At 42.4% G+C, this 13,435-nt stretch overlaps 1 protein-coding gene across 4 annotated transcripts in view; it reads left to right on the forward strand.

The window, feature by feature from the left end:
• Positions 1–256, forward strand: part of LOC130277390 (L-selectin-like) — a 47,669-nt gene extending 47,413 nt beyond the window's left edge. For all 4 annotated transcript variants that reach the window (XM_056528043.1, XM_056528044.1, XM_056528042.1 and 1 more), the window contains one exon: positions 58–256. In XM_056528043.1, the coding sequence (XP_056384018.1) occupies positions 58–73 (16 nt within the window). In that variant the 3' untranslated portion in view covers positions 74–256. The remainder of the gene's footprint in view (positions 1–57) is intronic.
• Positions 257–13,435: the final 13,179 nt, after the last annotated feature.

A 13,435-nucleotide genomic window follows, 5' to 3' on the forward strand; every position in this document is an offset into this window, starting at 1 on the left:
CAATGGATTTGTTTATATATCTTACAGAAAACGTTTTTATTTCATTTTTTTAATTAGAAATTCTCCGTATTGAAAAACTGATGAAGCTTGAAGACAGAAAAGACAGACAAAGATGGATTTCTCCTGGACTATCAGATGCAAGCATTTGTTTATTCTGTAATAACCTGTAAATCATCTAGTACACAGTGTAAAAATGGACAGAAAATGTATAGAGTTCCAATAAAATATTTGTAACTAATTATATAAATGAAAATAAATAAAAATCTATATAATATGTATATATGATGTTGTTGTTATTATAGAATGACACATCTCTGTGCATATACAGTGGAAGTCATAAGTCCCTATCCCCCTTAGCAACATTCATGAAAACTCAGGGAGAGATAAATAACAGCTGTCTAGTTCTATAATGTATATTACATTTTTATGGAGGCAGCCATCTTGCATGAACTTGCTTTACAGTAAGGGTCTATTCACATGGCAGAATTTCCGCTTGCGGAATTCGGCTTCAAACTAAAGCCCATAGAATTTTATGGGATTACGCACTCCCATTCACACTTCTGAATTTCTGCTTGCGGAATTCCGCAAGCAGAGATTCAGAAGTGTGAATGGAAGTGCGGAATGCCATAGAAGTCTATGGGCTTTAATTTGAGGCCAAATTCCACTTGCAGAATTCCGCAAGCACCCATAGCCCCATGGATGTAGGCATAATAGACTACAGCTGACCCTATTCACTTCCATGAAAGTTTTCTAGGCATGCTCTAGTGCAGAGGTCATTGTTCAGGGAGGGGAGGCTGAGCTCTGACTATCATCTAGTACAGTTGCTTACATTGTGCCATTCAAGTGAACGGAGTCAGCTGTAGTTGGTGATGTAGAGTATTTCTGTGCACAGTGGCACTCCTGGTGTGGTGTCCCTGTACTGTATTGCATATGTTACCTTGTGGTGAGGTCCCCAAAGACAGAGTCCCTAGGAACAGTGGGGGTCCTCTACCTTAGCTAGCCCCTCATCACCCCTTAGTTAGTTAATATTTATGCAAATAAATATGTAAATATGTCTATTAAAGATTCTTACCTTGTTTGCGTCGCAGGACCTGCGGGTCATGTGACTTAGTTCGGAACTCTATGGTTTGCTGAAGGACCTTTGGTGGTTCTCGTGACATGTGGTCACCCACAATGCAATGTAACGGTGAGTGACAGCTAATTGGACCAATCCAAACCGGCCAGCCCCTGCCCATATAAGGGAGTTGCACCATATTGTCACTCTCTTGGGTTGCTGACTCTGGATGAGGTAGGACCTCCACAGCTTACAAGACAAATTACTAGGCCTAAGCCTTGCTGCCTAAGCCTGCGCTAGAGACGGATAGTTCATACAATTCCCTGCTACCTCTGCAAGATCTCCGGACCTAATCAAACCCCTAAATGCGGATCTATGCAAATACAATCCTCCAAAGCTAAAGCGAAATTTCCGGTCCTAAGCATCTGTCAATCACTGCTGTGCTGTTTCAATAGACTCTGTTATCTGGACTGTTACCATTATTGCAAATACAGAAGATCTTCAGTAAAGATTCCGCAAGTTTTAAGTTCAGCACTGCTGTGGACAATCTATTTATTTCACACTCACCAATCGCTCTTGGGAAGGGTGGCGATAGGCCCAGCATCACTACAGAGTTTTAACCCTCACCCTGACAAGTGACAAGGGTTAACAGCGCCCTTTCAGTATCAAGAACAGCAACACCCCAACTAACCTACACCCCACAAGGCTTTTTACACAGTTCTGCACCACACTGGCAACCTGACTGTGCAAAAAGCTACAGCTGTTCCCATTAACCTGAATGTAAGGCAATGTTCAGACAGCGGAATTTCCAAATGGAATCCTAGAGACAAATTCCAATCGGATATTCCTTTGCAGCAGCATCCCATTGTCAATAGGATTCTGCTGCAGCGTCCACAGCTGAAACATTTTCTGCTAAAATCCAGATTCCAGCCTGTACGGAAATGATGCACTTCCTGCTGGTGCCCACGGTTTGTTAAATGTCCACCGGAAATTTTTCAGGTGGACATTCTGCTAAACGTGCACCATGTAAAAACACAATATAACTGTACTATAGTTCTCCTGTACAGCCAGGGGGCGAGGGAAAGACAAAGAGATGCAGTTCGCCCAGGGTGGCATCCCCTTTATTCTAACGGTCAGACTCCCACCAATTATTAACTTATGGCAAATCCGAGTGATAAACTATCACCTTATGAGATGAGAATATCCCTTTAAAATTACAGAACTGCATGTGTTGGAATATATGGTATTACTGGGAATATTAGTGTAAATGGTTTCTCAGAGAAAACGGGCAGACCACGAAATGAACAGTGCGAATCAGTTAGCCCAGCGCTGACCACAGACTCTCCATTCAGCTTTCGGGAGGATGGATTTTTAAAGAAAATTGAAATAAAGTCTTGAATTTTCTCTTCATGGTGAGTGTTATCTACCCTTTTCTCTTCTTTTTAAGACCAATGCTTACTGTGTACAGTAATCCCTCAACATACGATGGTAATTGGTACCAGGCGGACCATCATATGTTAAAACCATCATATGTTGAGGGAACACTGACACTATACATGGAGGCACATAAAGATAGATGCTCAATGATACTCACATGTCCCCGCCTCTCCGGCCCGTCGGTTCGCCAGTCCTCTGCTGCCGAATCACTACGTTGTCGTTGCGCCATCGCTCTCCGTCCCTATAATCACATCGCCGCTCATACCACCCCTACTGGACAATGGGGGGGTGTGAGTGGTGAAGTGATGACAGCGACGAAGAGCGATGGCGCAGGGCAGTGGCAGAAGAGGAGCGGGAAACTGACGGGCTGGAGTGGGGGTGGGATATGTGAGTATCATTGAGCGGGGCACATGGGGCACATCAAACGGCTATTCGGTGGCAGCTGAAGCAATCAGCACTGCCGAATAGCCGTTTTTGCGATGGCCCCGACACACAGAAGCATTGTATGTTGATGCTGCTGTGTATTAGATATTAAGCCAACGTTCATTCAGGTGATGTCAGGAAAAAAAGAGTTGGGCTATTATTTACAGACATTGTTCATGTAGCTGGGAATACACTTAGTGATCTGTATTGGTGCCAAAATTCAGTAGTGTGTTAGGCCATCAGATTAGCAGAACTGCAGTAATGCTGTGTACTTGACTTTTGCAGCAGGGTCCATGGGGGGTATTATGTATAATGGCTGAGGTATGTGTTTTTTTACTACTTTTTTCATGGGTGGCTTTTTAACTCACTGCACCAAATTTACAAAAAGGCGCAAGCCGGGCTATAAGTTTGGCGCAATTTTAGAAATTACTGTCATATGTGTGACTTTACTCACCTTTCAGGTGATAGTTCCAGGAAGCTCTTTCAGAGGTGATTCCTTGTGTGTTACTGCAGGGCAGTTTAGTAGCTTCATTGTGAATGTCATTTATTTTACATTTAATTTTACATCATTTCATTAGCTCACAGGGTTATAAATTAGGGGGAATGGGGCATGTCCCTCCTTGTGGTGTTGGGGCGGGCGTGTCCCTACCTTATGGGGGTGTGATGTGATTGGTGCACCAGCTCATGCAGCCTTGTCCATGAATCATCTCTTATCCATGACTCATGGACAAGCCTGAGGCTGCTGCAGGACTGGTTAGTGTCTCAGTAGGTATGGGGACCCCTTGTTGTGGGATTCTGATGAGCCATTTTCTTGATAAACTACTAGACAATTGTGTAACAAGGTGGTTAATTTGCATCCATATAAACCTAGTAATTTTAAAGTCATAATTTGCATAAACATGTAGACAAGCATTTGATAGAAAGAGGTATCCAGCTCCTAAAGGAAAAATTGAAGAATTAAAAGTCCCATATTTATTGACCCAATGAAGGTAAAAACCCCTACACCGATACGTTTCGGACCATAGGGTCCTTAATCATGGCAAGGGAGGAAAGTATTAGCTGACCTTATATACCTCATGGCTGATAACAGATGGCTTCAGAGAAACTCTAATCCCCTCCTGGAAGCTGGTGTCTGTCATCGCTTCCTGGGAGGGGTTGCAGCAACTCAATGAAGATTAACCCATTCTCGTAGAAAGGAAAATGTTGAGATTTGCCATATAACTCTATGTAGAAAACTGTATGGCTCATACATAAGTAACTTAGCCGCAAAAGGGGGGGGGGGGGATAAGGAACAATACAAATTAATTCTTCCGACCCAAAACAATCAAAAATTCATAAAACAAAAAATCAAAAAACCAAGAAGGTTCAAAAAATCTAAAAAGTCAGAAAATATATAGAAATATGACAAATCATTGTTCCTTATCCCCCTCCCCCCTTTTTTCGGTATAACTTTTTGTTATAGAACCTATGCACTCATTTTACTAATAACTATTTTTATTTGACAATTATTGTTACGACAGATCTTAAAGAGAAAGGCGTGACAATAACTGGCTGGTGTAAATAAACCTTCAGTTTGAGGGTACATTCACACGAGGATCTTCTATGGAAAATTGGCTGAAGATTCTGTTGACGTCAGTGGGGTCTGTTGTGGTTTAAAGGGGTATTCTGCCCTTGGACATCTAATCCCCTTTATGGGGATGATGAGAGGTGCGGGGGGTGATGAGAGGTGCAGGGGGTTATGGGGGTGATGAGAGTTTCAGGGGGGTTATGGGGTTGATGAGAGATGCAGGGGGGTTATGGGGTTGATGAGAGGTGCAGGGGGGGTTATGGGGTTGATGAGAGGTGCAAGGGGGGTTATGAGGTTGATGAGAGGTGCAGGGGGGTTATGGGGTTGATGAGAGGTGCAAGGGGGGTTATGGGGTTGATGAGAGGTGCAGGGGGGTTATGGGGTTGATAAGAGGTGCGGGGGGTTATGGGGGTAATGAGAGGTGCAGGGGGTTATGGGGATGATGAGAGGTGCGGGGGGTTATGGGGGTAATGAGAGGTGCAGGGGGTTATGGGGATGATGAGAGGTGCGGGGGGGGGGGTGATGAGAGGTGCAGGGGAAGTTATGGGGGTGATGAGAGGTGCAGGGGGGTAATGGGGATGATGAGAGGTGCGGGGGGTGATGAGAGGTGCAGGGGGGGTTAGGGGGTGATGAGAGGTGCAGAGGGGTTATGGGGGCGATGAGAGGTGCAGGAAGGTTATGGGGGTGATGAGAGGTGCAAGGGAAGTTGTGGGGGGATGAGAGGTGCAGGGGGGTTATGGGGATGATGAGAGGTGCAGGGGGGGTTATGGAGTGGATGAGAGGTGCAGGGGGGGTTATGGGGTGATAAGAGGTGCAGGGGGGTTATGGGGATGATGAGAGGTGCAGGGGGGGTTATGGGGGTGATAAGAGGTGCAGGGGGGTTATGGGTGTAATGAGGAGAGGGGGAAATAGTAGTGATGAGGAGGGGTTTGGCGGGGGTTTTGGGGGTGATGAGGACACAGAGGATAAGAGGGGGTGTATATGTATATATGATGTGTATGCATGTATGTCAGAATTATATTCAGGGGGTACAGTGTGTGGCAGTATTATATTCAGGGTACAGTGTGGGGCAGTATTATATTTTATGGGTACAGTGTATAGCAGTATTTTCTTTAGGGTACAGTGTGTGGCAGGATTATATTTAGTGGGTACAGTGTATGGCAGTATTATATTCAGGGTACAGTGTGTGGCAGGATTATATTTAGTGGGTACAGTGTGTGGCAGTATTATATTCAGGGTACAATGTGTGGCAGTATTTTATTCAGGGTACAGTGTGGGGCAGTATTTTATTTAGGGTACAGTGTATAGCAGTATTTTATTTAGGGTATAGTGTGTGGCAGGATTATATTCAGTAGATACAGTGTGTGGTAGGATTATATTCAGGTTACAGTGTGTGGCAGGATTATATTTAGTGGGTACAGTGAATAGCAGTATTATATTCAGGGTACAGTGTGGGGCAGTATTTTATTTAGGGTACACTTTCTGGCAAGGTTATAATGATTACTGTCTTCATGCAGAGGATGAGGATCTGCTGACAGTGAGGAGCCAATGATGTCTGGATGTCAGACTCTGCAGAGAAGATGGAGCTGGAGGAAGACCTGGTCTCTGGACAAGATGAAGAAGAAAAGATAACAGAGAAGATATCACTAAAGTCAGAAGACGTCACTCAGGTCAGTGATATCATTGTGTGTTCAATCTGTGTCTCTCCAGCTGTTACAAAACTACAACTCCCATTGCCTGAGGCTCGCCAGACATGATGGGAGTTTTAGCTTTCCAACAGCTGGAGAAACACTTCAACCGGGGTGATCTGTGGGGGTCTCACCAGTACCCCCCCCCCCCCCCCGATCTCTTGCACAGGCCCCGGCAGTTTGCTGGAAGCTGACGTCTGTACCCTGTAGGAAGCCGCGGCACATGGAGGGCCATGTCGGCCGGCGCTCCGTGCGGGGTATTGGCATGCCCCCCCTTCCAGCCGACTGCTGGGACCCCGTGCAGGAGATAGCGGGGGGCCCAATGCTCGGACCCCCCGCGATCTATAACTTATTCTTAAAATAATATTGGGGGCAGGCCATGGGGGGGGGGGGGGGCGCCACAAGGTTAGCTTGCACAGGGCGCCTGAACACCTAAGGCCGGGGATAAGATGTCTAAGGCCGGAATACCCCTTAAACATAAAAACTTGATTAAAACAATAGGTCATTTAAAGGGAACCTGTCATCACTTTCCTCCTGCCTAAACTCATCATTGCGGTGGTCCCCAGCAGCTTCTCTCCACCCCGCCATCATTCTCCCTGTTTGGGTATAGGGAAAAATCTATCAACCAGGCCGGTAGGGAGAATCCACCAATGACTTGTGGTTCAGGCAGCATAAAAGTGATGATGGGTTCCCTTTAAGAGGAAAAGCAGGAAACAAGAAGCAAGTTCCAAAAAGATCTATAATGTTAAAGATTATGGAATATCTCACTTACAAGGAAGTAACCTCTGTCCATGTCAGGAACTGTTCAGAGCAAAAGAGGTTTGCTATGCTCCTACTCTGGACAGTTCCTGGCATGGACAGAGGTGTCAGCAGAGAGCACTGTGGTCAGACAGAAAATAAATTCAAAAAGAATAAAACTTCCTTTGGAACATAAAGCAATCCAGGCTTTATTCATAGTACAAAATACTTCAATCCAACAAGACAGGTACACAGGGAGCTGGAGGTGGAGCAGGTGAGGCTTGGGGTGTTCACAGGGGTGGCAACATGTTTCACGCTCTACGGGGTGACATAGAGCGTGAAACATGTTGCCGCCCCTGTGAACGCCACCCAACCTCACCTGTTCCAGCTCCCTGTGTACCTGTCTTGTTGGATTGAAGTATTTTGTACTATGAATAAAGCCTGAAGTTCTCTACAAAGCCAGGCAGTGCATTATCCTTAATCTATGTGCAATAGTAAAATGAATTTGTTTATTCAAGTGACAGTAACACTTTAAAGAATTGACCTGCTGAGTTAAGAAACACTATGATGTAGACCAGTTCTTCTCTCTAGAGCCTATAAAAATAATTTAGTTGCCATAAATCTCAGATTTTAGAAATGTTTCCTTACTTGGTCAGTTCCAGCTTGTATTCTACTGTAGATTGTGGATTATTATGGTTTATATTTCCGTGCAATGTTTTCCTAGACTTTCTGTGCAGGGTCAATCTCTAATTATGCTGAATTGGTGTTACTGGATTCACGTCACATATCATTGATAATGTATTCCAAGGATGGTTCATCCCTCCGCACAGTATTCATTACAGTGACAGTATCTGCATACGGTACAAGCTCCTAGCCACTTCTGACCTTTAAGACACAGAATGATACATTCCACCCCGGCAATAATTAAAAGCAGAGACTGATTATGGAGCAATGAATCCAGCAAAGACTTTACTTCCCATTTAACTTCTGTACATCAAATTGACATTACAGATAATACCGCTCAAATTCATTGGGACAAAGCACTTTCCTCCAGAGAACAGGCTGTGTTTGCAAAGCTATTTGGACAGAGTTATTCATAAAATGAATTTATCTTTATACCAGGCCTGAAAAGTTATATTTGTGCAAAAGACTATCTGACCTGGTTTTGTCAACGGAAAAATAAAAGTTTGTGAGTCTTTCATTTTATCTTCACATTATATTTCTATTAACCTTGTTGATCGCATGAAACAGGTTTCTTCTAAACTGAGCCTAGAAAATACAATATCTGTTGTCTCTGTTGGTTTAATAGGTTTCGGGGACAGTTGGGGTAGGTCCATAAGTCATATGGATTTTACACATATCAGGAGAATTTACAATAGCAACAAAGTAGATGAGATTTTTTAAGTCTCATTCACATGCTACAGAGATAAATGCCATAAATTTCTATAGAAATTGACCTTTAGGGTATATTCACATGTATCGTATCTGCTGCAGATTTTTTGCTGTTAAATCAGTACAAATAAATAGTTGAATACAGCAGATTTGCAGCCAATATGGTACGTGTGAATTGAGATGCTCCTCATGTCACTTGATGTTTATGAATATACTGCACAGTTATTGCAGATTTCCATAATAGGGAAACCATATTTTGCAATAAACCTACCACTTGCCCCAAACCCCTTTTCCTACCTACATGGATGATTCACCCTAGGCAGCAACCCCTAACTGGGGGATGGTCCCTACACTTGACTACGTGCAAGGTTGTAGGAGTAGTCAACTTAGTCGGACAAACCAGGTAGGTAACACACAGGCAGATGAGGTACAAAAACAAAGAAGGCAAAGACAGAATCAAGACAAACTATTGGGTCAAACCAAGAGAGTAGCGGGGTACAAGATCAAAAGGCAAATGCAATGTCAGGAAACAGGCATTGGGTGAAAACCTAGATGGCGGCGAATTTCAAAATCCACAGGAAAAGACATCAGGGAAAAGGCAAAGGTCAAGTCACAGAAGGTCAGCAAGGGCAAACAAACAATTTGAAGAAGGAATGGAGTGATGGGAAGAACCTCTATCCTGGCCACAGCTGATTGGCCAGGTGCTTCCACCTCCTGATTGGCCAACTGGCACTTCACTCACTGACGAACAGCCATGTGATGTGCATGTCCAATGTCAGGGTGACCAAGAAAGCATCCAGATGCTCCGAAAATAAGATGGATGCAGAGCTGGAACAAGAGATTTTTATCAATTTAGATCACTCTTTTGATTTATTTATATTCTGTACCAAAATTTACAGCATACACTTTACAACAAATCTGAACCAAAATCAGCAGAATTTACTGCAAATGTTCTGCTGCGAAATGCCTGTTAAAGTATTAAAGGGATACTCTGAAGTATAAAAAAAAAATGTTTTCAAATCAACTGGTGCCAGAAGGTTTAACTGATTTGTAAATTAAATGGATATTGTATCTCAATGATATATTTATTTTAAAAAAAAATCACAATAATAGTCACATAACAATCACTTAAAATAGCTGCCTGAAAAGTCAGTAAGGAGCTAGCTAGGTTTGCTATGGGGATTTGCTCCTGCTCTGGACAGTTCATGACATGGACAGAGGTGGCAGCAGAGAGCCCTGTGGTCAGACTGGAAAGAACTACACAACTTCCTCTGGAGCATATATCAGCTGATAAGTACTGGAAGGATTAAGATATTTATTAGAAATTATGTACAAATGCATATAACTTCCTGGCACCATTTGCTTTGAACATTTTTCTTCCCTCCGGAGTACCCTTTTATACTCTTAAGGATGCAGGGCGTACCTGTACGCCCTGCGTCCGGTCTATAACGTGGGGTCACGCCATGACCCCGCGTCATAGCAGGTTGGTCCCGGGGGCTAATGAAAGCCGGGACCCTGGGATAATAGCGTGCGGCACCGATCGTTGCGCACCAGTAACCTTTTAGACGAGGCCATCAAAATTGATTGTCGCGCCTAAAGTTGAAAAAATTGCATGCCAGCAGCTCAGTCGGGCTGATCGGGACCATCGCTGTGAAATCGAAATGTCCCAATAAGCTATGACATGAGCGGAGGGTCCGTTACCTGCCTCCGGCATGTCTGATCGGCGATTGACTTCTCCTTGCCTGAGATCTAGGCAGGAGAAGTCAAGCCCCAACGACACTGATCTCCGCATATAGTGCTCTGCCGATGATCAGTGTTAGGAATCAATGTAATGCATAATATAGCCACTAGAGGGGTCTATAACATAGCAAAAAAAAAAAGTTGAAAAAAAGTTACTAATGATGAATTAACCCCTTCCCTAATAAAAGTAAGAATCACCCCCCTTTTCCCATTTTCAAAAAAAGACTGTGTAAATAAACATGTGGTATCACCATGTGCGGAAATGTCCGAACTATAAAAATATATTAAGTAAACCGCACAGTCAATGGCGTACAAGCCAAAAAAATTCAAAAGTTCAAAATAGCGTATTTTTGATAACTTTTTATAGCAAAAAAATTTTTATAAAAGGCGATCAAAAAGTCCAATTAAAAGAAAAATGGGACTGATAAAAACATCAGATCATGCCGCAAAAAAATGAGCCCTCATACCATCCCGTACATGGAAAAATAAAAAAGTTATAGGGGTCAGAAGATGACAATTTTAAACATATAAATTTTCCTGTATGTAGTTATGATTTTTTTCAGAAGTACGATAAAATCAAACCTATATAAGTAGGGTATCATTTTAACCGTATGGGCCTACAGAATAAAGATAAGGTGTCATTTTTACCGAAATATGCACGTAGAAACAGAAGTCCCCAAATGTTACAAAAGGGCATTTTTTTCTTCAATATTGTTGCACAATGAAATTTTTTCCGTTTCGGCATGGATTTTTTGGTAAAATGACTAATGTCACTGCAAAGTAGAATTGGTAACACAAAAAATAAGCAATCATATGGAATTTTAGTTGCAAAATTTAAAGAGTTATGATTTTTAAAAGGTGATGAGGAAAAAACCCCTTAAGGACCCAGACAATTTTCACTGTAGGACACGGCCATTTTTTTTGCACATCTGACCACTGTCACTTTAAACATTAATAACTCTGGGATACTTTTACCTTTCATTCTGATTCCGAGATTGTTTTTTTCGTGACATATTCTACTTTATGTTAGTGGTAAAATTATATATTGATTCACATATACAACATGTCTACTTTATGAATGCATCATAAAGTTGACATGTTTTTACTTTTGGAAGACATCAGAGGGCTTCAAAGTATAGCAGCAATTTTCCACAAAATTTTCAAAATCAAAATTTTTCAGGGACCAGTTCAGTTTTGAAGTGGATTTGAGGGGCCTTTACATTAGAAATACCCCACAAATGACCCCATTATTAAAACTACACCTCTCAAAGTATTCAAAATGATATTCAAAAGGTTTGTTAACCCTTTAGGTGCTTCACAGGAATAGCAGCAAAGTGAAGGAGAAAATTCAAAATCTTCATTTTTTAAACTGGCATGTTCTTGTAGACCCAGTTTTTGAATTTTTATAAGGGGTAAAAGGAGAGAACTCTTCCTAAAACGTGTAACCCAATTTCTCTCGAGTAAGGAAATACCTCATATGTGTATATTAAGTGTTCGGCGGGCGCGGTAGAGGGCTCAGAAGGGAATGAGCAGCAGTGGGATTTTGGAGAGTGAGTTTTTCTGAAATTGTTTTTGGGGGGCATGTCACATTTAGGTGCCAGAACAGCAAAATAAAAACACATGGCATACCATTTTGGAAACTAGACCCCCTCAAGGCACGTAAAAAGGGGTCCAGTGAGTCTTAACACCCCACAGGTGTTTCACAACTTTTTGTTAAAGTTGGATGTGTAAATAATTTTAATTTTTTTTCACTAAAATGCTAGTTTTCCCCAAAATTTTAAATTTTTTCAAGGGTTAATAGGAAAGAATGCCCCCAAAATTTGTTACTCCATCTCTTCTGAGTATGGAAATACCTCATATGTGCATGTCAAGTGCTCTATTGGCGCACTAAAATGCTCAAAAGAGAAGGAGTCACATTTGGCTTTTGCAAAGTAAATTTTGCTGAAATGTTTTTTTGGGGAGGTCCATTTAGAAAGCCCCTATGGTGCCAGGACAGCAAAAAAAAAAACCCACATGGCATACTATTTTGGAAACTACACCCCTCAAGGAACGTAACAAGGGGTACAGTGAGCCTTAACACCCCACAGGTGTTTGACGACTTTTCATTAAATTTGGACGTGTAAATATTTATTTTCACTAAAATGCTGGTTTTCCCCCAAATTTTACATTTTTACAAGGGGTAATAGGAGAAAATGACCCACAAAATGTGTAACCCCATCTCTTCTGAGTATGGAAATACCTCAAATGTGCACGTCAAGTGCTCTGTTGGCGTAATACAATGCTCAGAAGAGAAGGAGTCACATTTGGCTTTTGCAAAGTAAATTTTGCTGAAATGGTTTTTTAGGGGGAGGTCCCATTTAGGAAGCCCCTATGGTGCCAGGACAGCAAAAAATCCCCCACATGGCATACTATTTTGGAAACTACACCCCTCAAGGAATGTAACAAGGGGTACAGTGAGCCTTAACACCCCACAGGTGTTTGACAACTTTGGATGTGTAAATGTTTTTTTATTCTTATTTTCTACTAAAATGCTGTTTTTTCCCAAAATTTTACATTTTTACAAGGGGTAATAAGAGAAATGCCCCCAAAATGTGTAACCTCATCCTACACATTGGAAATACCCCATTTGTGGACGTCAAGTGCACTGCGGGCAGACTACAATGCTCAGAAGAGAAGGAGTCACATTTGCAAATTTTGCTGAAATCGGGGGGGCATATCGCATTTCGGAAGCCCCTATGGTGCCAGGACAGCAAAAAAAAAACACATGGCATACTATTTTAGAAACTACACCCCTCAAGGAACGTAACAAGGGGTACAGTGAGCCTTAACACCCCACAGGTGTTTGATAAATATTCATGAAGTGGGATGTGAAAATGAAAAATTTTATTTTTTTTACACTTAAATGCTGGGGTTACCCCAAATTTTTCATTTTCACAAGTGGTAAAAGGAGAAAATGTCATTGTAAATGTGTAAATACATTTCTTAGCAGTAAGGACATACCTCATATCTTGGCGTAAACAGCATGCACACCGGTCTCAGAGGTGCCGGAGATCAGTCAGGGTCCTTGAGCTTTGGCTTTCTCCTATGGAGCCAGAAAAGTGGGACCCCCCTCAAGGGGCATTACATGGGGTAAATAACTGGGGTACACTAAATAACTAAAATGGGGTACAGTGGGACATAAAATTATAAATTATGTTCCCAGAATGATGACCAAGAGCATAGCCAAAACTAAAAAATATGCCCACCCTAAACCCTGTGCTCTGAATCATCATTCTGGGAATGTGATGTGTGTGGCCGTCCCTAACCTGTTGCCTCAAATGCGCACCCCGCTCAGGTGGAGAGAGAGCACTGCGTATTTGAGGCAACATAAAAAGTCCCCGATGATAGTGACTCAGT

Source organism: Hyla sarda, chromosome 6 (genome assembly GCF_029499605.1).
Source record: "Hyla sarda isolate aHylSar1 chromosome 6, aHylSar1.hap1, whole genome shotgun sequence".
Lineage (NCBI taxonomy): Eukaryota > Metazoa > Chordata > Amphibia > Anura > Hylidae > Hyla > Hyla sarda.